The 24,023-nt window shown below is 39.0% G+C and overlaps 1 protein-coding gene across 2 annotated transcripts; it reads left to right on the top strand.

Moving 5' to 3' along the window:
* The first annotated feature begins 2,479 nt into the window (after positions 1-2,479).
* Positions 2,480-22,806, top strand: spz5 (spatzle 5). Of its 2 annotated transcripts, XM_046629397.2 has the most exons (8): positions 2,480-2,773; positions 2,942-3,389; positions 8,243-8,397; positions 19,292-19,381; positions 19,738-19,887; positions 20,009-20,203; positions 20,727-20,999; positions 21,304-22,806. In XM_046629397.2, the coding sequence occupies exons 2-8, from the start codon at positions 3,357-3,359 to the stop codon at positions 21,473-21,475; spliced, it is 1,068 nt and encodes a 355-aa protein (XP_046485353.1). In that variant the 5' UTR covers positions 2,480-2,773; positions 2,942-3,356; the 3' UTR covers positions 21,476-22,806. The 2 variants fall into 2 exon arrangements, with proteins under 2 accessions (XP_046485353.1, XP_046485362.1); XM_046629406.2 differs by lacking the exon at positions 2,480-2,773 and having other exon boundaries at positions 2,888-3,389; positions 19,292-19,385.
* The last annotated feature ends 1,217 nt before the right edge of the window (positions 22,807-24,023 follow it).

The following is a 24,023-nucleotide window of genomic DNA, read 5'->3' as shown; positions in this document are numbered from 1 at the left end:
AGACAAAAAGAAATCCTGCTTCCCGGCGTTTACTTGACGTTGCAAAAATCTCTCTAATCCGCGATGATTCAGTGTAAATTTCAGAAAATCAGATCTTAAAGACGTGTTCGCTTCTGCTGCAGCTTGCTCTTACATAAAATCTTTACGTTATGTTGTAAGTTGTGCGATTTTTGTGTCTTTATCGGGAGCTCGAAAGCAATTATGTTACAAGTACAGTACTCATCAGCTCTACGGATCTTCGCATAAACAACAATATTTTAATATAACTTATTTTGAATACACCAATATCAACGAAAAAATTTGCAGTGGAAGCTCAGTATTCACTGAATACCATTTAATTCAACTAAAGACGCCGTATTTTCATTCTTTCGTTCGGTGCAGATCCTAGGAGATAAGATTTAATTACATGTAAATTAAATAATTCGCGACAAGAGAAACGGTAATATACCTTCTAAACTCAGACAGCCAGTCCGCACGACCGAATCAAAGATTTATTACATCATCAGATCGAGGTATGTGCACACGCGACGAAAAGCAGTGCCCATTCTCTATCGGTTAACAATCAGGGGTGTGTGTCCTTGACGTTTACGGTAACAGTCTTTAAGCAGACCGCGAATGAAAAAGTTACCGACGTATATAGCTTCCATAGATGTAAACGTCGCCGATGCGTTGAAAGATTAATTAGAAATCCAAACGGAGCTTGAGCAATGCGAAAAAAGGTATCAAGGATCCACCTTTAATTTTGCTGTTACTCATATTCTAGCTGTACGGATACAATTCATCGTTAAAATTCACCTCGTATCGATACATCGTTGCAGCTTCGTCAACGATCAGTCGAATCCCGTTGGTTTTTGGGGATCTGATGATTTTCGAGTAAAACAAATAAAACGTAGGAAGCTAATTAGCCAATTAATCTACATCTCCGTTTTTATACAGTACAGGAATGACGCGAATCACCACGTTTGATCTCTTTACTCTGTCATCCCGGGGATGGAGGTCGTTCGGGGAATGAGTTGGTTTCACAGTGCGATGGTTCTCTTCATTCGCCAGAATCCCAGATTTGCCACGCGGAGTTAAGTTCGCTCGATTATACGAAAAATAATGGAAAATAAAACTGGGTCCTACCGTTTAGAAATGATAATAATAGTGAAGTTGCACTTAGCTCGATTGTATCGTAACAACTCATTAGGTTTCTCATACCGTTAATCCAGTTGTCCGTGAATGACCAAACTGCTGCCCATCGTACCGCATCATGGCGTGAAATTAGAGCAAAGTGTATGACAATTTGTAAAATATACCAACGATTAGGATACACGATGAAGACGATTTATCTTGACCTTGATGATTTGTTGATTAATGTTATTCTTGGATATGAAGGTCACAACTCAAAACACTTTTTTATAGTGTTAACGTTTCGGCCCTGGTGGGGGCGATTACGATAAACGATATTAGGATACACATTGTCAACTATGCTTGAGTTTTGCAAAAGTGACGATTTCTAACCCGAAAAACAGGTTTCGCTGGATCCGATAATTTCGTCGAGCGTGAGTTGTAAAATGAAACCATTAGAGTAGACGCATGATTGCGTGTCAGCTAAATGAATTAAGTAATTAATGTTCGTTCCTACGAATTAGGTATTGATGATTTAATCGATTGATGTTCACGACACACTCGCTTTACATTTCACTCCTCGGCGACAAAAGTAACACGATAATTAAAAAATCGTTACTTTTCAGATACCGCAGACCCATAGTAGTGAAGTTCGACGTATCTCAACTATTTTAAACGTCATTTCGCAGGTTACACAGACGAACTTTCGGACGTGGAAACTCTCCATAAATATTCCATGGGTGCAGGTTACCTCCTCTAACCTTAGATTTTTCCAAGAGGTGTCTCACCGGAGGAAAAATAAACACCGTGATTACGTATTACTTAAATTTTACAGAGTAATTGCGAGAGATTACTTGGATGAATTTTTCTTTGATCACGTGTTTTTTTCATGATTTCCAACACTTAATTCCTACTTTTCAAAATGATTTCTCACAACCACCAACGATTACCCCGATGCTTATTAACGCAGAATTTTAATTCAACATCAGCGATTTCAGTATAATGATTTCGGAGATTACGAAATGATTTTTTGTAACGTTGACACTTCGATCGCTCCGGTACGACACTCCCTTGAATTTTTTCCGTTTAAATTTTTCGTCCGAATGAGAAAAAAGAAGAAGAAGAAGAAGAAGAAGAAGAAGAAGAAGAGGAACGAGAAGTGGAATCGTAATGCCAGTCGAGGAAAGACGAATCGGTGGAAGTTGACGAAACGAAGAATGGGCCATCGGACACGAATGCGTGAGCACACGCAAGGCAGCCGGCCGGCGATGGCAGTGAAAGTGCTCGACGTTCAGCCCCACCCTGGGCCTTTGGGCCCCGTCGGACCGGGACAGAGAGCTGTGACGAGGTGCGACCCGGTCGGCTCTCGGCTTCCCGGCTTTGGCCCGTTCGCGAAGGGGCTCAGAAGCACGGCTCTTATACGTTACACGCACAGAATCATCTGGGGCACATCGCGGCAGACCCCGGACATAGTAACATAAGCTCGCCCGGCATCGCCGATCGTGATTCGCGTATTATCACCGTCGATTTCTCGATCGACACACGTACCTGTAACAAATACACGCCCGGTTCCTACCGCTATTTCGCACGTGGAAAAGGGGATTCCTAGCTATACAAATTCACGCGCGTTTCAAAGTTCGAGCCTGTGTGTTGTAGGCATTCGGTCTGGCTCGGTGTCTAGTCGATCACTTCAGTCACGTTCATTTTCCGTTTTTCTCTCTCTCTCTCTCTCTCTCTCTCTCTCTCTCTCTCTCTCTCTATATATATATATATATATATATATATATATATGTATCTCTCTCTTTCTCTCTGTCTCTAATTATAATGACAGCATAGTAACAACGAAGGAATGTCTAAGTGGTGAAGAATTGAAGTAAAAGACGAAAATCAATTAGTAAATAACAGCCGGTGAATTTCGTAACTTTTTTATTCAGCCTTCGGCACCGAGTTTAATATTATAGTTGCGAGAGTTTATTAACGGGACGTGCAATTGGATACATTGAATAATCCAGTAATTTTTACCGTAAACCGCAAGTCGCATACCTCATTTAAATCGCCCTAAATCGTAGACTAACTGTCAAGATATGTAACGAATTAAACAAAAAATTTAAAAAAAAAAAAAAAAAACTTTTTCTCCGAGTGTTGTGAACAGGTAACAAACAAACCGACCCAAGGTTTAACCGCTGCATGCGATCAGTGAGTATTAGTGTTGTGGGTGTAACTCATTTAATCTTCGACCAAGCAACATGATACTGCGACTTACAGGTGTTTTTTTAACGGTAAGCCTGTCCACTTAAAACACACGTGTAGATAAGCCTTAAAAGTTTTACAAAATAAATGATAAAACGCACATATCGCGAGGATGTAATGCGGTGGTTTTGCATTGCGTCCGTAGCACACGCGTAAGTCTCGTAATTACTTAAGAGTTAAGTAACAGCCGGTATGAATTTGCGGATTTAATACTTACAGGGTTGATTGTGCAAGGTTCGTGTCTCGTTGACTATAAATCTGCATGGCAGAAGTATTAGTTAGATTTTTAAGTGACACGTCGAGTGTTTCATCTTCTACGTTGTCATCCGCGTTGCTGAAGAAATTATATTCAACCACATACTAAACAACTTTCATTTACCTGACCTCATAAGTAAGATCACGATTCAAGTCTTCCGGTTACGCACGAACATCGTTTACATACAAGGTACCGTAGGCGAGATGCGATATGCGTTTGTGTATAGATTTTTCTTCGCAAAGACGTAATCTTGGGGAAACCTATTAAACAATTGTGCTGGCTACGAAATCAGGCCTGCAGACACCACAGTGAGCCTGAAAACAGTCGTTGACATTGTGCAGCGTGAAACCTTGGCGTTCATATTTCAACCTTCACTTGAAAAGTGGGAGCACTGTGCCGTGCAAGCATGACATATACACACACAAACACACACACGCATTGCATTGTCGTGTCTGTATTACCGGTAAATTTATTCAACTCGATCACTTTTCCCGCGCGTTTTTGCCGCCCACTAATTGTATCGAGTTAATCACTATCTGACAGACCACGAATTGGACTTCCCTAATCGCTTACGTTCAGTAAAAGCGGGTTCTAAACCTTCGAATCACAACACGAGGATATAAAGAAGTAATTTGCTTATTGGTAATCTAAACGTATATGAGTATAATTATAAGAGAACGGGAAATTCTTTGCAATTGAATTTAGTCGCGCTGTCATACGGTTGCTATGTAGTTGGAAATAATTCGTGATAGATGAACGATTGGATGTTTACGTTGAAAGTCACATGTTATGAAAGCATACTTGTGGTATACATTCTTCGAATTATAAGCTGCGGTAACCTATGTAAATGAATTTTGCACATTCCAACACAATTCACGTGTCAAATCAAGATTCTTACCGTTTTCTTTTCTTTTTTTTTTTCTTCTTTCAAAATGACACAAAAAGAATTGATAATTGTTTCACTGGTAGGTTACAATAGGGAGTTACCGGATGCTGCTGGGAGCTCAGCGTTCTCGCCACAGAGACTATAGTTGGGCTGTTTTTCGATGTAAGAACAGTATGGAAAAATCTTATCGAACGAGCTTTACTTTTTTCCTTATAACGAGTTTCACTTACATTTTTATCGCACGAAATTATTGTTACGTTTAATCTCTGGCGTATAATATTAATTATACAGTAATCTGTAATTTTATTAATTCCTGCTTTGAGGATAAGACCTTTGTGGAGTTGAAACTTTGGAATCATGTGAAATTTTTCAACGCATTCTACTTTCGAAAGTTGTACATGCTTTACCTCCGCAGGCTTGTTGGACTGGCAAAAAATTTTCACCCGACCTTTTCAAATATCCAAATAATCACTCGAATCTCACATACATTTACGCAGTGTCAAACACGTAATTTCTCAGCTTTGAAATGCGAGTATTACACACATATAATACGAGGTGTCAGAATATCCGTCGTGTCAACAAAAATAACAAACGTCAATTAACGAAGAATGTTGGAAAACGTCCACCCGTACATTAATTTTTTTTTTTTTTTTCTTACTATCAATCTATCTGAAGTAGATTTACACGACTGAATGCTCTTTAACGGGATTTGACGTGGAGCGTTCCGTGTCAACGTGTCCTACGCATACATCATACTCACGATCGTAAAGTGTGTCCCATTTAAAATGTCTTGTACAATGAATCTGGAAGTAGTTGCATGAAGTACAGAAAAATGTTTCAGGAAAAAGTGACGATTCGTTTAAAAATACACCAAACTAAACTCGAAATCGTTTAAATTTCTCTAAGCTTCTTACATGGGGTATTTCAATTGGATAATTTGGCGTCAATGACCGGAAAAATAAACGGTTCGTGGACTTCGTGTGAGAATTACTCTACCGTAATTCAAAAACCCCGAAAGCTATGTAGAACTTTGTTGATTCTACGCAACTGCACTGCCTTGCAACCAAGCAACATTTCCCTTAATCCATGCTACATTTGGAGGCAACCCAGTGGGCCGATTATAATGGGACACCATGCATACATACGCGTAGGTCACACCTCGGTACATATAACATGAACGAGGCGGAATGCCGCGCGACTTGCCGACGAGAAAGTTTCGTACAAGGTGTATACGATTCACCGAAACACCTGCGAACAGATAATGAAAATTCGTGTTTAACATCGGTAATAAGTAGTAATAATCATACCCGACGTCTGCGCGTGCGTATCGTTTAATTTTGAATGTCAAGGTGGCCTCACCTCCGAACCTCCGAACCTCCGACCACCTATAAATCCTCGCTATCAAGTATAATTGGTGTTGCGCGTCTGCAATGCGGATTCGTACGTCCACAATATACGGTATCCATTGCATGGGGCCTGACTCACCGATTTTCGTTTAGAAATATTTCTATCGTCAAGTTAGTGGCAACGCTGCGATGGTCAATGATGCGGTCAATGGAATGACTAGACCAGTTACTTTAGTCGCTCTGGGGTCGCGAGGCTCGTGCCAAGAGGTCGATCGTTTGGCTTTACGGAAAGTAGAAAAAAAATGTAATCCAGAGTGAATTCCGAGTGATTGTAAGATAATTTGTTATGCGTAATAGTCGTAAATTATAATTTGTGTCTGTGCAGTTTAGGTTCGTCATTTAATTATTTGTCGATAAATTTTTACCCGATTATCACTAATCGACATACTTTCCCCACTTGTAACATAATATAGGTACCATTGCATTTTTTAGAATTTATTTTCTGCATGGTAGATAGTGGCTTGTCTTGGTGTGAAGTTGGATGTAATTTAATGTTAGAAAAAAAATTGAAAAGAAATTTTCTGCCTAGTGTGCATAATACGTACGTGATTCAACTCCGCAATTGGCGGTATAAACTCAGATCTGAGATAAGGGTACCGGTGTTTTGTCCGAATAGCAACTTTCTATGATTCGCAGTATTATACGCGTCTGTGTGGTTCAAGCTGCAAATGTTCTCGAGTACGTAAAATATATACAGTATATACGTCTAGTCGTAATTTCCGTTCCAGATTTAAAGATCGTTTGAAGTATGTAATATTCCACGCAACGATTAATATACTTTGCACCTTACCGTGTTCATAAATGTATATACGGGGGATTCCGTGCCAACTCGATTAACGATTAATTTCGAATCTGATGACTTTTTTCCTCCAACAAATATTGTCTTGTAGTTGTTTCAGTAGTCATTTTGGAAACCACAAATCAACATTCGCTAATGGTATTTGTTGGATAACTGCGATCTTGCGCTATTTTCAAAAGTGAAATTAATTTCCTTCCATTTAATGAACCGGTGTCGAATAATGATTTTTTACAACTGTATATTATACGTATAGAATCAAAAAATGGAGAAGTTTTATATCATACTTTAGTAGTGTAGAAAAAAATATTTTGGTCATGTCTTTCATTTTTGTTTTGAAACAAACTTGATGCAGGTAGAATGTATCATGCAGGTATGCTAAGTATACGAGTATAAAGTATCTATATAGATATATATAAAACAGCCAAATTGTAAATAAACAATTTCTAAAATATCAAAATTTTCAATCGCAATTAATTATTCATTATGAACATTAAAAAAACAAAACGATCTTGGAATACAATGCTTTGGTTTTTTTTTTGCAAATAACTCATTTCTAAAATACCATGTATAATTAATTATCTACCAACAATTCGTATATTGATTTTAAACAAAATCGTAGCATCCGTCTGCTTATCAATGGATACAAGAAAGAATAAATTCCATTCTCAGAAATGGCGAAAAATCAGCTAAACGTTGGGGAGTTCGTAGGGAATGCCCCGTATAAAACAATGTGTCCTACGGTGACATTTCTCTTTTCATCATATACATAATATTATCTACACATCTATCTGTAATGTAATTCTTAGTAAGAGTTTTTTCACTAACTTGACGTTGCCTACGTTTCAATAGTCTCATTAATCATGGTGTTCCATGGCATGTTACCTGTAATCGTCAGAATATAAGTGAAAATCCTATAAATTAGAAAAGAAAAAAACAATCTGACATAGGATGAAAATTTTTTACACGAACATTAAAAGCCTCGGTGAAGCAACAAAAGTGTTTCATTGTAATATAATTATAGAAAGCATTATATTTCAACACCGAAAGCGTGATGCTGTTATGAATCAATGGAAGATAAAAAAAATTAATCAATAATCAGATGACCTATTTAGGTGTCTTACGAATATCAACAAACAACGTACGTCTGTATCTGTGAATTGAATAGATATCTGCGAATCGGGACATTGAAATTTGTTAGTTAACGGATACGAACTGCGTCCCGTACGATGACGGTTTATACAGGAAATAATTAATCCGAATATACGCGATGGGATATTGGTATAAATTTGCAATCGGTAAACATGGATAATCAAGTCAGACTTTCAAAAGTTAATAGGCCCTCCATTTCTTTTTACTCTCTCGGATTATAATTTTTTTTTTCTTTTTTTTTTTCCATCCTGAGCGTGTAACAAGTATTGAAATAAACGAAAGTTGTCGACTAGCGGGCAACGCTACTTATTACACCGTACGTACCTACAGCTCTGAGGAATATAGGAAATCTCATTTAATAATGACAAACGTATCCTCGATTACAGGTCCTCGTGACGGCCGCGAATCCCGAACCCTGCTCGGAATACGGCTGTCCGCACCCTCCTCGACACGAGCCCTTCTTGCCAGCTCTTCCTGGACATACACCAAGATGCGCAAAACCCGGACAAACCTTCTGCGAAAGGCTGGACCACTATCCACAGTAAGAATATTAAACAGCATAGAGACTAGACGTACACGTTTCAAATTAATCGGTGTATTATGCCCGCAGAGTTTATACTTTTGCATATAGAAACCTATTCATCTTTGTCTTTGTCACACGCGGGCGTTACAATAAATAAACATTATCTGAACATGAAATTCTGATCAAAATTCAACGCCACGATGCAACGTGTCTTCGGCTTCGTGCCGCGGAGAATTTTCACTTTTCTAACACACGGAAGGTGACAGAGCTGTTTGTATTATCAAACCTGTAAACAAGGCATTTATAAATTATCTAATTTATCGGCGGAAGATCGTTCATTAAAAAACAATTATTATTTAATAACAAGACATTTGGAATGGAATCCTGAAACATCACAGTGTCGAATTTGCATCGAAGCATGTTAAGAATTTGTGGTATTGAAAGAATCAAAACAATAAAAGAGCTTATAGCTCGTTATAGCTTTGATACCTGCACAGTTCATTTTTAAAAATATGCTTGTCTCGAAACAAACTTTGTTTCTCCGTCAACCCCATTAATTACAAACTTATTCCAGCAAACTGTGTTGAGGTAAATATCATATATGTAATAGCTCAAGTAGGTCTCAAAAAATTATGTGCTTCTGGTACTCGGTGAACATTATTCAACTATTGGAGGTGACGAATGAAAAAAAAAAGAACATTAATAAGTATTCAATTTCATGAAACTTTCTAAGGTAACCTAAAAGTCCACTTGAAATTGTCATTCGTACGCACAACTTATAATCATGCCAAAAATTTCGACAGCGGTTGAATAACGAATTTGGTGAGACCGTCTTGCCGACCCTACAAATCGGTTCGTTCATTTTCTCAGATTTTTTGGAAATAGATCGATTGAGATTAGACGTAATTTGAATGATCGAATGACCTCGGATTAACATTCCAATTACAGACCCATTATACTCTTACTGTATATGAGGCATTCCACACCAAGCCGACCTATCCTGTTTTGCTGAGAAAAAAAAAGTATAAAATATAAATTTATATTTTTGAAATTGATATTTAATTCAATTTTTCTCACTTTTTAACCACTTGTTTCGCCTGCAGCTCGCACACGTCTAAAAATTGTCGTTTTTTGACAAAGAATTCGTGAGAAAAATTCAAAGCCAATCGATTTTGGGCTATTCGTTCGAAAATTGGGATTCTGTATTTTTGGGAGCAGTTAAAATCACACCGTGGTCCAAAAAGTCTAAAGCCCGGTGGAAGTTTTTTTTACACTCTACGCCATACTTAAAAATAAATAATATCGCTGATCGTGAGGGTCAGACGTAGGTCAGTTTGGGGTGGAATGCCTCATACGCACCGTGACTCCGCAACATGGGCCACTGATTCAAAACACTAATATCTCTTAATATTTTTCCACTCGACTCGATATTCTCAAATTTACTGTTAACACCCTAAGGTAGTTTCAAAACAAGATAATTATAGAAAACAAACGTTCTCAAGTCGTAGATGAAGTCAATTCGTTGTCATCTAAATTTGATTGAAACAAATAAAATACTCGTGGTATTCAATTAACAATGGAAATAGCACTTATGGAATACTTTGATCTTTCTACATGGAATCGTGTGAAACTGGGATTTTGTACTTGAACTTTGCAATAACAAATTTTTTTTCCGTGCTGAAAAAACACTTTTTGCAAATCGAATTACCATCGATTATTCTTCAACTTCGCTTTCAGAGTTCTGAATTTCATTTAATTACGCGAAATAAAAACGAATGGATAATATCAGGTCTGCAGGATCTGATTCGCGCCCATACATTGTCTATACAGGATACAAAAAGTTATTCTCTCGATTCATCCGCCCGAAACATAAAAAAAAAAAAAATCTTTCATTCTGCATTTCCGTAGAGGATAAGCGCATCCGTATAAAAATATACGAATATTTCCCGTGCGAGTATAACATAATCACAAGCTTTGGCAAAACAAACGGTGATGAATTGCAAGCCACGATCCGTTTGAATTGGCGCAAGTTAATCGCAGCCTTAAACTTCCGGTGGTTGTAACACCACCCGCCTGATGTGCAGAAAAATCCACGCAAACTTCACAGCGATATTTTACGATACGGATTCACTGGCTTGTTTACGATTTAGCGTGACACAAGATCCACGGTAATTGCGAAAAAATTATCGAGCTCGTGCTAACAGCGGTGAGCACAGCGGCATTTGGGTGATGGTATTATAAGGTGCAGGTACTTAGACCGAAGGTAATGAACTCTCGGCCGAGGCCGACGCTCGGTATTTTAGCGCAGGCGGTTTTTAGTTTGCCGCATGACTCCTGGATCTTAATTTTATGTGCATACCCGGATGATTAAATCAAACGCTTCGGAGCCTCGGGCAGTTTCGTTCATCCTTACGCACATCTTAATGTGCCTTCAACTTGACCCGACGCCCCGAAATATCGCCGATCGAATGGCTAAAGTCTCCGGCTACACGTGTTGATATTGCGCACGGCCAGAACTGTCTTCACCAACGATGAAAGTACGTACGGAGCGCCAATCGCCGCCAGCTTTTTTACACGTGTTCTGCTCAATTCCGAACTCGGGATTCGTTGGAACAAAATCTTACCTCGAAGAGAAAATATCCATTCCTGTTACTTTACTTTCCTCTTCTCTTCGTTACGACCGTCGTGGGTCCAATAAGGAATTAGCTTTTCCCTGTCTTACCAATTACCTATTACACATCGAAATTTACATATATCAATTTTTAGCTGTTGGACATGACATACTTTGATTGTTACGAAATTTTAGATCGCCGATAGAATGAGCAGAGTAATGACTTTTTCACACCTCGTTTATCCGAGAGTGTACAATGTACTCAGTTTCGACAGAATTAATTACGAACTTCGGGTATCGCCGAGTATTAGAAAAAAAGGATATATAATATTTGCTTGCGGATGTGCGGAAGGAGAAGGAACGAAATTTCGATAGAACGCCTGCAAGTAAATCGACAATTACCCAATTCGAAAAACCAGTATGAATAAACATTGAATTCAAACAGACCATCGTGTTCGCCTCGAACCCAGCGGGTCAATAGTCTTCAAGTACCCTGATTTTTTTTTCTCTGATCCCAAGTACAATTGCAAACTTGATAAATTAACAGTACTCACTCAATTTTCGGGCAGTGTAGCATGTATTAGGCAAGCATAAGCGTGAGTGGCATGATGTACGAGTTGACTTGAAAGTGAAATTTAACAACGAAGTTCTCACCATTCAAGAATTTCAAATCCGCGTGAGTTACTTCTTTCCCTTGTGCAATAAAAACCCGTTGGTACAGCACACAAATAAACATGAATTGTTTTCGACCGTAATTATAATTATTATTATTATACGGGAGATGGCACGCGTTTCGGGAATACTGCAAGGCAAGCGGTATTTGAGTCGGCGCGGTTAATTACGAAGTTGGCCTTATTTGCGAGTTTGCGAACTAACATATCACAGTCTGGTTTCAGCCGAGTCAAGGAGCCGGGAACAATTAATAACTCGTTCATACGCGACAGGCTCAAGGCTCGCCCCGTAATGTTGTGTCACATTTTCGCGTGTGTAATAATAAGGCCCAGCAAAAACCTTCGAGCGAATACAAGTTCAAATGGTGATTAAGCCGCTTTCAGGGTTGCAGTCTTTGCCTCGCTCCGGCGCCTGGCTCTCAATATTATCCAGGTATGACTTCATACCTCGGAGTGAACAAAAGGGTGAAAAAAAATCCGTTCCTCATTACTGCTACTGATTTGATCCGACTTTGTTATATTACGTTTCGTTCATCGTGTGTGCAATGTTCCCGATTCGACCGACACCCACTATTCGAAATCACGGTCGCTAATAACAGTCATCGGATTTGCCGGATGTTCTATCGTTCCAATCAAAGTAAACTGTAAGCAGCCGTAAGCTGGCTGGACAATTAAATTCGAGCACACGTCAGGTAGTTCGGTATTTATCGGTGCATGCTCCGCGTCACTTTCAACTGGGATGATCAAACGGCCCCTTATTAGTACGTACAAATGGCAGGAAAATTCTAGAAAAATGGGTACGCTTCGCAATAATGGTTTAAATATTATTGGAATTACAAGAAGATACAGTACAAGTCACTGTTTAGTTTAATTACTATGGCTGTATGTAGTTACGAGAAAATATAGTTACGGTGAAAAATGTTGATAGTCGAGACTACGTAGTAACGGTGACTACAGATTTTTGTTTGTATAATAGTTGAAGAATAGGTAAACAGGATGTAATGCGAGATGCTTGCTCTACCATAACCGTGGCCTTGCAATCACTGATACATATACAGAGTGAATTCGCAATGACTGCACCTTCTGTCGTCTGCTCAAATGTAACGCGCACGCGCTATAATCTGAGAGCGACTATTTGCCAGGGTGACCAACCGCATAAATTTAGACGATAGTTCGCCGCGTTGTATGTAAGCCTGAAAAGTTTTTACAGTTGTCGGTGTTGAGCACAACTGCCAGCGAGAACTGTCAACATTTTTGAGGTTACATTTATTACGGTTGGTCACCCTGGCGAACCGCCGCTCTCCGATTGTAGCGCATGCGCATTAAATTTTAGCAGACGACGGAACGTGCAGTAGTTAGAAATTCCCGCGGTAGAATACGTACGAGATGCGTCATGATCTTTAAAGGAATAAATCGATTGGAGTTTGACTGATACTTGCATTCCATGTTATCTCTAACGCATTGCTACGCTCGCCTTCGATCTATCGTGCTATTCGTTCGACGGATTTGAAACATGGATTTGTATTTGTAGGCAAATGTAGACTGAGAGTGGGGACAACTCAAATTCAGTGTTTGAATCCAATCTTGGCAAATTCATGTTTTGTAATTATGGGTGTGCTCCGGGGTGTAATATTTTTATAATAACTTTAGCGGAGATAGATATTGGATTAGAATGTCTTCGAATGAAATTAGTTAATTCGGGAAAGTTTGGCGTAGCGGAAGCGAGTCGGAACCACGTGCCACGTGACATGAGAATAGAAATGGAAATGACCTAGTTTCCACCTTGAACAAAATACCCAAAGACCCTCCGTATACATGTACCTGCTGAATTTTTATGCGGAGCAACTGTACAGATTTCAACATCCGTGTTTCAAATGCAATATGTGAGTTGGCTGTCATAATGATATATTTTATAAGATTAAAAAATGTGTGTATTTACACGTGTTGAGGAAAGTTAAAGACGTGATCGGTTACGCGATGAGGCTATTTCGGATGATTTTCGGTACTTTGAAGTTGGAATATCTTTTAAAAGCATGACGCGTGAAGGGCTTGGATAAATAACGAAATATTGGCTTCCCGATAAATGCCACTTTCTTTCGCAGTGAAATCATGCTTTTTAATGTCTAGAAATATAAAAATTCGGGCATTTTTCATAAGTGAAAACATCAAAGTTCACCGAGTAACTGTGGTAGGATGAATCAATAAAACCGTAATGCATAATATTCTCAGAAATATAGTAACAATCATTATGCTCTCTAAATCGTTTCAAGTTTTCACTGTCCGTATTAACAGCGTTAGAATTCTTCGATCACACATAATTATAGTGTTACGCTTAGTAGTGTAAGTGTATGTAACTTTTATTGAGAAATGTGTGATTTGAGGGGTCAAAAGGCCGCGGCAGTTACGTGCCGCGTTTATGACTAACAAGCGACTTGTTTCAAGCAGCGTACAACAAATAAAATTTCGTAATTTAGAAATTTGGATAGCATTAGGTACACGCCGCGGCTTTGCGCTTTGGCATCGAGAATATGAAACAAACATCCTTTATCTTGGAATAGAATCAAGGATGCATTATACATCAGAGTTCTTGGACATTCGTGAAAAACGACATCCCGGAGGATGCCCGTATGCGAGAACGAGATGGGCGACTCGAACGTGCGTAAAATCCCATTTAAATGTACAAACCTGTACGTACGTTTATACTCGTATGCAGACAAACCACCTGCAGTCATCAGTAATTCACGTTGAATTAAAAGTAGTCGGTATTACGATTCCCGCAGTTTGGTGCGTAGAGTGAAAGTCGCCTATCGATATATCGCGGTTAAAGATGCTCACGAAAACTTTCGACTTCGATTTTTGTACGGTGTCCGCGCGGATGGTCTAAAAATCGGTGAAACCGTATGAAAACCGCGACCCACGCAGCGAGCAAGGATGTAATAATTGATATTGTTTTCGGTTGCCAAATATTTTTCACCCCATTTTTTGTGCTCCGTTCAAATGATATTTCCACGATATATCCGTATTCGCGTTTTCCAGCGCTGATTGTAAAAAAGAAATCAAACAAACATCGAAATGGCAAACGTGATTGTCACGGCTCGCGTTTTAAACGAAAACGAGGATACAGGGGGTTAAAAATTCAGTACGCCGATTGGGGATTGGATGCAATTTAGAAATTTGTTTGTACGAGATACCTACCGCTGGATTGTTTTGCACTGGTGAATAATACTTGAAAGCCATACGCTGGTGAAAGGCGTACGAAGACGGAACAAGAATTTGGTGTTTGGACCGCGCCGGGATTTCCGAACACCAAGAAAAGTCGCTGAGCATTAATGATGCCCGGAGCGCTGTTACACGTGCAGAATGTCCGAGTCTTTGTAATGGTTGTTCAAATGTTGACATAACGTTTGAGGGGAAAAAAATTAAAGTAAACAATCTTTTCTCGACCCCTTTGCGAAACAGTCACCACAAGATATTAGGTCAGACTCGTATAATCTACAGACATTGAAAAAGTGCATCTCTGTAGTAAGCCTCTGAAATGTGCGACTGATGTTATATTTGATACGCACTTACATTATTATACGATTATTTTCCCGCTTACCTGTCGATTATTATTTTTTTTTTTTGTTCAAACTGTAACAGCTCGTTTAGAAATTAAGAAATATTTCGCCTACACCGAAGCGAACAGCGCAATAAAATTGATAGGGAAAAATTATAGGGAATTGAAATGTCTTCACTTATAAATTCGAGGATGCGGTATTCATTGATTTTTTTCGTTGTATAACAGCTTTTGGGGCTGCCCAAGTAATTAATTTCGCTTCTGAGTCTGGGTTCGCCAATTTATCGATGGCTGTATAAATTTCTAATGCTCTTTTAATTTGAATTGGTTCATGTGTGGTATATCACATATTACGACGGGCGATCGAAAGCGGCCGGTAAAACCCGGGAGAGCTCATTATTTGCTACAACGCGGGCTTGGATGATCAGAGAGCGGCACCTGCAGCGATTATTAATATACCATCTCCGATCTACGTCGAGAAAAGAATTATATTGACAAGAAAGATTCGATACGTCGTTTGAGCTGGACCGAAGCTAAGAACTTGGAACTGCAGTTCCTTTTATCAAGAAATAATGAATGGCAAATAAGTGTCGTAATGAAGTAATGGTGATGCATCTTATACTCGTTTATGTTTTTTTTTTCACCTCAAAATCATCGTACAGATTCTTTTTCGTTCCATAATTCCACTAAGTTTCGAGTGAACGAATATCGAGTAGTAGTTTTTCACTTTGAAACGAATTGTTTCGAGGACGACGATCGTAACAATGCTGCCACATTTTCGCGAAGAAACGTGTCTCTTGATTAAAAAAAGCGTAACGAGACCCAACGGATCGCAAATTTAGTCGTTGTTAAAAGCAAAAGAATGACCTGTCGACTTTACACGCACGTTTGGTAAACGCGTACATGGACAGAAATCGGTGCGTTCAGGAATAAAAAATTCACGCTGCAACTAGGAGTGCTGTTATAATTTTTTGCAATTATACCTATCCCTGAATAAACGTTGTTAAAAAGGTAGTTTAAAATATTGAAATTAGAAATGTCGTCGTAGGGCAAGAAACGTTGTAGGCATTAAACTTCAGATTTGCCTAGCCGGCGTAACGGCGAACCGATTGCGCAAATAAGTTAAAATTCCGCCAGAGCGTCCCAATCCGGAAGAGGATCTGCACGATGGAGAGTTCGGAAATGACAAACGTATCTTCACGGAGCAAGTGGTTTGCCCATCTCTAAAGGACGTCCGTAAACTTTCACTCAGCCTCGTTGTGACGACTTAACGCAGCATTTGCGCAGGCTTACACCTGCGTTATACCTCCACTTCTGCCTCGATACGTTTTCCCCGCACGAGGCGTTCTTTATATTCAATTCCTACGTATATTATACACTTTGCATATTCCAGCCACGAATCACCGATTCATTAACTTTTACGAGCTTAGTGTCACTTATATCTGTGCAGTTATAGGGTGAGAATCGTTTGATATCTTAATACGTGTAAAAAATTTATTAGCTTTATACGGCTGTTTTTTAATGAAGAAACTTTTCACCAAACGGTGCAAAGATTCGGAAATAAGATGTGACGTTCCGCACAATCGATACTTATGATTCGTACAATCGAACAATCCGTCCATAAATTCGTTTTCAATTAAAAGTAAGTTTACTATTCGGGCTTTGTTATTATCATGCCGTAGCTATGGAGTTGACCGTTATAAAGAACTTTTATCGGGACGATATTGGAAGGTGCAGGGTCTGTGCAGAAACCACTCCTGTTTTTTCATTTCAATTTTCTGCTCACATACCCGTCCGGCACATCACGCATTAGTTTTTGGTGGCAGCATTTTTACAACGTGGCACCTGTTTCGTTGCAGACATGCTCTGAATTTCTGAATTTAAATCGTTTGCATTCTGTCCACGGGTACTGGCAAACAATGACCTTTCTCGCCATTCCTTTGGTACATACAAATTTCTTCTTTCTTTTTTTTTTTTTACGTACATGCATACATGCCTTCATACATACGTGTATATATATATATACAGACATTATGACGCACGTCAGAATTATATACCTATATACATCCATATGGATATAACTAGTGTAAATATATTTGCGCGGTACACAAAGACAGATTTTTTCAGGAAATACTAATTATTACTTCTCCCCTTTGTTTCGAGGAGAATAATTTTTTTCATAGATATCGTTTTTTTCGACAAAGTAGGGATTATCAAAGAATATCCCTGTAATTCTGTCAAAGTCACCGAGAAACTTAATAATTCACACAGTATTTGTAGGATCGTATTAAAAACACTGCAAATGTTTTGTAGAAAGATTTTCATCCGTGGTGTTAGGTTATTCTATATTACCTTGGCAAATCCATGATTCTGTGTGGATTTAAAAAAGTTGATTACCCAAGTACTGAACTAAAATTAGCTTGTAGGTTTCGCATCATAAACCACTGCAGGTGTTTCGCAACGAATTTCATAGTTACGAAAAAAGACTGTAGAGAAGACTAAGATATCGTGAAAATATAATTTCTGCCGCGTCTTTGTATATCAGAAAGATCTCAACCACGCCAGTCTTTCGAGTTGTGAAAATGAATCTATTTCTTCCTAGTCACGAATGGACGACGAGTAAACATCAGGCTTTTCACAGGTACGTGTGAAACGTGAAGCTCAAATATACGTGCAAGACTGAATGAATTCGTATCGAAAGTAAACATGTGCTCAAAAACCGTAGTCCCGATATGATTACGGTTATCAAATTTTACATAGATTTACATGGCTACCGTAAAATCAAAAATCGATTTAATTGGTCAGAATTTGAACAAACATATTTTCCGTTCCGTGTACTGCCAAGCTTATGGAACGACGTACGACAGTTTAGGATTAACGTAGTGACAAGTCAGAAAGAAGCTGAATATTCACCCTAAAACTCTTGATGGGAGATAAATCATTCGCTAACAATCTGCGACCTATTAAATTATTTTGGACATTTTTTAAACTATACATAGATATCCGAGAACGCGAAGATCAATATCTCGACAATCGCTGAATATCACACACGAAATAGTTTCTATGATAATCAGCATTTTCGGATTATTACATCAGTATCTTGCACCGCGAATTCACATCCGATTCACGGTGAGTATCCGGATACACGTACGCAGATAATAACGTGATCGAGAATATTCGTTTACGTATGTAGGTGCGTGTAAGGCAGGTGGGAGAGCTTGGTGAACAAGGTGAACTCAGGGAGCACGTGTAATCGGTTAAGGTTAAGGGATGTGGGGTTTATCATCGCGTCCCCCGAGACTTGGTAATAGTTTCAATCGAATAAGCAATTCCTAATTAGCATACAAAGTGTCGTCTTAACCCCGAAAATTAATTAACGTTAACAACTAGGTCGTTCCCGCCACTACGAACAATATCTGTCTCTTATATGTATACCTATAATATACGAAACTAGGTTGTTAGGTATAATGGAATCGGCTCGGATACGTGTTTATCTCCTCGTTCCATCCTTGCTAGTTCGAGCGATCTCGATGCCCCGTATAACAGAAAGCACCGGTGAAATTACTTATTTAATAGATACATAGTGATCGTCCGAAGGATGATTGTGTGATATAAAACTTTACACCCAACCAGAATCCAGGTTTCCATTTTTAAATCCGCAAACTTGAAATCGGATGTCAAAAATAATCTACCATGAAAATTTATGTCCCTGATTATTGTAAAAACTTGAAGTTTGAGTATGAATTTATCATTCAAAATCGTGGGAAAATTAAGTAAGTTAGATCCTTTCAGAATTGTACCAGCATATCGAGAATTGTAAAATGCTGAAATCGATATTCAATGCGAATGTGCCATTTTCTTGTTGTACAATTATAAACTTCGTAGACAATAAGTAATATCGAAAACATTAAAATCCAATCTGTCCCGGTCGTGAAATATATTGCATAAGATGGTAAGAAGCTGCAGTTGGTAGTGTTTTGAAATAAAATCTTAAGACAGAATTCAGAAATTTTTCTTTAGACTTTAGAACAGTTCATTGCGATCTAATCGCCATTCGTGTGTTTTCAATTTCAGACAGCTGATCAGGTTCCTAATCGACAAATGGAGTTTTGACTACAACACGCTATTAATCGACGAATCTCGGGACGGCTTCAACTCCTACAGGTCGGTGGGTTTCTACTTTTGTACATAATCACTTGCAGGGTGTAAAGTATCACCCAAAAACGGCAAATACGGTTGCGCTTGAGAGGTCGAGTCCAGTAAAAAGACTGATTTGTGCCATACCATGATGTATAAGTCACGGGTTCCCTGAAAAATCCAATCGTTTAGTAGAGAATTCATTCGAAGTAAATATTTTTATAAAATCATCGACGTATAAATATATCGTTTCCGGTAACCGCGTATGCAGAAACTAGTATCCACGATTCGGTTGCCTCGCGAGCGAATTTCTCAAGCTCATCTGAATTTGTGGTTCTGTAAAACCGTTAAAATCCGAGCTAACCGCGAACCGCGATTTGAAGAACGGAACCGGAATACCACGGAGGTTACGACTACCAACGACCGGAAGTACCTCAGCTGTATCCACAACCGTTACCGTTCCTCCCATCGCAATACCCCTTCGGACCACCCGCACCAATTTACGGACCTCCGACCAACAAGTCCCAGCAGGGGTAAGTTTTGAGAAGTGGTATCAGAGCTTGGAAGATCAAATCACCCCGCATATCTGCACCCCTCGTTGATTCACCGTGCCTTTCGATTGTCTGTAAAAATGTATGTACCTTTTTGACGCAGGTACAGCTATCCGACACCGTCCAGGTCGCTGAACAACCCGTTCTTGCAGCCGGCTCTAGGAGTTTCGCATCATCCGCTTTCGCCGCATCTTCCGCAGCATCGTCATTCCCATCAACAACAAGAAAGTCCGTTCTTGTACTCCCAAGTCCAGGCTCTAGATCCCCTTGGACAGCCTCAAGGCTGGTGGCCAGACAGGTAATGCGTTCACTTACGGTGTACCTACGGGAAATTTGTCCGTATTCACCGGGATATTCTTCGGAGGAACTTATTGCAAAACGTCTGTCTATAACGTGACGTGAATTAAAATAGATTTCGAGTGATTTCTACTGATTCCTACATCATCAACGATGATTACCAATAATTTTTTAGAGTTTTATGGGATTTTCAGTGACTTTCCAATTCGACAGAACTAAAGAAAATCACAACAAATCACAGGAAGCAACAAAATGTTAACGATTCAAAACCATCAGGCGTTTTTCACAAGCCATTCAACGATTTCTGTAACCTCCAACGCTCGCCGTGCGATTGCTTCGGACTATCACGTGATTTCAAGTAATTCGCAATGATTTCCGATCATCTTAGTTACCTCGATTGATTCCTCGTTATTCCAAATAATACGTCAGCCGATCAGGTTCCTTGGGTTTACAATTCGATTTCCAATCGTTGAATTTATGACTTCCTTGAACGAATGGCCCCTCGACTCGAACCCAATGTTCAGGTACACTCGGAGCAACGCGAAGAGCGGAGCATTGAGAAAACGTCCTCGTCGATCGCCGCGTGTAAATCCTCTCCTGGAGTTTGCCGCCTCGAAGAAGAGCAGATCTCGTCGTCAGGCAAACGCCTCGAGCCAAGCGACCCCGCTTTGCCTCACCAATTCGCAGTTCATCATGCCCAAAGCAGCGCTGAACAACCGAGGCAACTGGATGTACGTGGTGAACCTACAGGAACAGGGGGACAAGTACACCCAGCTAGTGAAAAGCGAGACGTGCGCGTAAGTCAGAGTTCAGCTGCGGAGAAATAATTTGATTGCAGGTGCTAACGAGGAGGTTCATCGCCTGAGAATTGCTCTTATAATTCAGTCGGGTAAAGAGAAAAGTTTTCAATCGGATTTACCGGCAAACAAACTGGCTAAAATTTATGAAACTTTAACATCGACTTGTTCTCGTCAAAAATTAACCAACGAGAGTTTATTTTGCAAATTTTCGCTGGTCGTCCTCGGCGAAGATGCCGAACCTTATTCAGGCATTATTACGTCTTATCGCGTGCCAACCTCATGCGGATTTTTGCAACTTCAGATCGGATACCTGCAACGGCTTGTGCACCCTACCAACCGGATACACGAGTAGATGTCAACAGCAATACGTGCAGAAGAGGCTTGTAGCTTTAGAAGGCAGCGGGGACCGTCTTTATACCGACGTTTTTTGGTTTCCACATTGCTGCACATGTCAGATCACCTCGAACAACTGATTGTTAGAAATAATTCAATCAATCAACTGCGATGTCTCGAAATGTATAATAAGAATGGGGAAGATTAATGTTCCCGAAGAAAGTTGATTTTATTTTTCCGAGGGGACGTCATTTGCCATCGATCAAATTTCTCCAACTCAATCTGTCCTCCAGAAATTTTAATTTCAATCCTTTTCTTTGCAATCCTTAGATAGATGTTTCGTTTCAATTCATTGTTTAGCTTTCATTTAACCGATTGCAACCAAACCGAGTAACATTTTCCTACGGTATATTTCCTGTATATACCTTTACTGATTTTGGAAATATTGCAATGATTGATTGAAATGGGACATTCTGTACGTATACGTGATGGTCGATACGGTTGAACGTTTTTCAGAATTAGAATATAAAGACATATAATAATAACAATGTTCCTCAGATACGACACTGTAGAATCTCAAGAGGATTTGCAACTGCGTCTGAGAACTCAAAGACGGTGAATCACTAATATTTAAGTATATAATAATTTGACAATACGAAACAAAAATTGGAATGAGAGAAGAATATTACAAATGAGATTTTGGAATTTTATCTGCTTTCGAATTTTTTTTTTTTTTTTTTGTTTTCTTTTACTCACTTTCTACGAATCAATTCGAAACCAAATTCGAATCACTCAATTTTTACAGTCGGTAAAATGAAAGTCTCATGTTAAATTTTCTGGCGGCTGTCGATAAGTTTGCCCTCAAGTTGTCCTACAGGTTCAACGAAACTTTCCCGTAGATGTCGCTACCGTAATAGTTTTATCTTGAGCTACGTGAAAAAACAATCTAGGTAAAAAATACTTCCTGTATTCAATTTGACGAAGAATCCTCAAGTTCATTGGCCTGATTTCCGTAAGTTGTGAAGGGACGAAAGAATTTAGAAAAAATCATAAGAAAAGAAAAATTAATAGATAATTTTTACGAGCGTATATACGAAGCGGGCACAAAAATCGCTGAGCCGCATAGAACGATATTTGAGGTTGTAAAATTCTTTGACTTTCACAGAAACACGCGTGAAGCGCAGATACGTGCATATGATATACGCATATACGTGTATTAAATAAACGAAAGCGTGATTAAATTATTGTTAATGGTATTATTACGATTACGATTATTTTTTTTTACTCTAATTTAAGAAGATATTACTTTATTGTTCGAACGGATACTACGTGAATATAAATATTCCGTTATCGTATAGAATTATTGTAATTGTACTTTTATTATTGGATTTTTATTTTGTAATATGTCGACACGTTATTGCACTTTCGCGCTGATAATTGATAATAAAAATACATGTGTAAAACAAGAAAGGTAATAAAAACGACGAAACGAAATAACAAGTCCGAATAAAGGGAGAATAACCAGACGATCGTCGAACAAAAACATGTTCGCGGTGTAATGTCGCGCAGTCGCAGCTTTGTTCCGAAAATTTAACACGTCATAGGTGAATTGTGAATAATTCTTTTCGTACCACTCGACACCCAACGAATGAAAATTATTGCATTATGCATCTGAATCATTCCGCACCATTAGAAACCATGCAATGCATCGATTGTGGTAAAAGATGAAAATAATTAAGGACTGAGCGGTAACCGGAACTGAAAATTTCTCTCAGTGTGTGGAAAACGCCGCGAGTATGAGCCTGCTGCATTTTATGCATAGCTACACATGTAGTATCGTATCGGTAGGTGTGCATACAGATGCATAAAAAGAGGCACCTCGTCGGAGGCATTAACGGGTTGCTTTATACGTCGGACAGGTGCCACTGTTCGGGATACGGCATATAGGAGAGAAATTCGAGTCACAAGCCGCACGTAATGTACAAAACATCGCGTGACCGCCGGTAAGTAGGTATAATAACGTTTGATTTAGGCAACGATGACGGATTACGTTGTTATTTCAAGGCTCAAACGTGGTCAACCGCCTCGCTGTTTATAATAAATACTGTACTGGGTTTATAACAATGGGCAAAAATTCGGTTCGAGGAAATTGTTCGGGACCGTTGTGCACGGTTCGCCGGTAAAATATATACGCGAGGTTGTTACCACGGCATTATTTTACTTCCGGATACGGTCTGCAAATCCATTTACACGATATTCTATATTTTACGCGTACACGTGTAACGGTAAATGCGACGTCACTCGATCGAGGTCTGTGATTAAGGATTTTTGTATCGTGTAAAACGATGCCAAAATACGGAAAGAAATACGCAGAGGTTGAAACGCGCGAAATATTTTCATTACGGGACTTAAACCAACGCCAAATTTAGGTAACAATACGTACATTTTTTTCCATCCAATTAATGACATTTTGATTACACCAATTACACGATATCTTGATCTACAAATGGGATTATAATTAAAGTAAAAGAAAACAAAAAACATATAAATCTATGTGTATGTATGTATATGTATATATATATATATATATGTTGTTCGCAGTTACTAAAAATAATACCAATCATTTTATAACATCACAATCTTTCCGGGGATAAAGTGATAACGATTATTTCATTATTCAGGTAGAAA

Source organism: Neodiprion pinetum, chromosome 1 (assembly GCF_021155775.2).
Source record: "Neodiprion pinetum isolate iyNeoPine1 chromosome 1, iyNeoPine1.2, whole genome shotgun sequence".
NCBI lineage: Eukaryota > Metazoa > Arthropoda > Insecta > Hymenoptera > Diprionidae > Neodiprion > Neodiprion pinetum.
Note: the sequence above shows the minus strand (reverse complement) of the source record. Positions and strands in the feature narration are given on the sequence as shown.

Bases quoted from the DNA above. Each gene is read 5' to 3' on its own strand.
- spz5 (XM_046629397.2), top strand. From the start codon at position 3,357: ATGATACTGCGACTTACAGGTGTTTTTTTAACG. The intron at 20,204-20,726 runs GTAATGCGTTCA...CCCAATGTTCAG, and splicing joins CAAGGCTGGTGGCCAGACAG to GTACACTCGGAGCAACGCGA. The intron at 21,000-21,303 runs GTAAGTCAGAGT...TTGCAACTTCAG, and splicing joins GTGAAAAGCGAGACGTGCGC to ATCGGATACCTGCAACGGCT.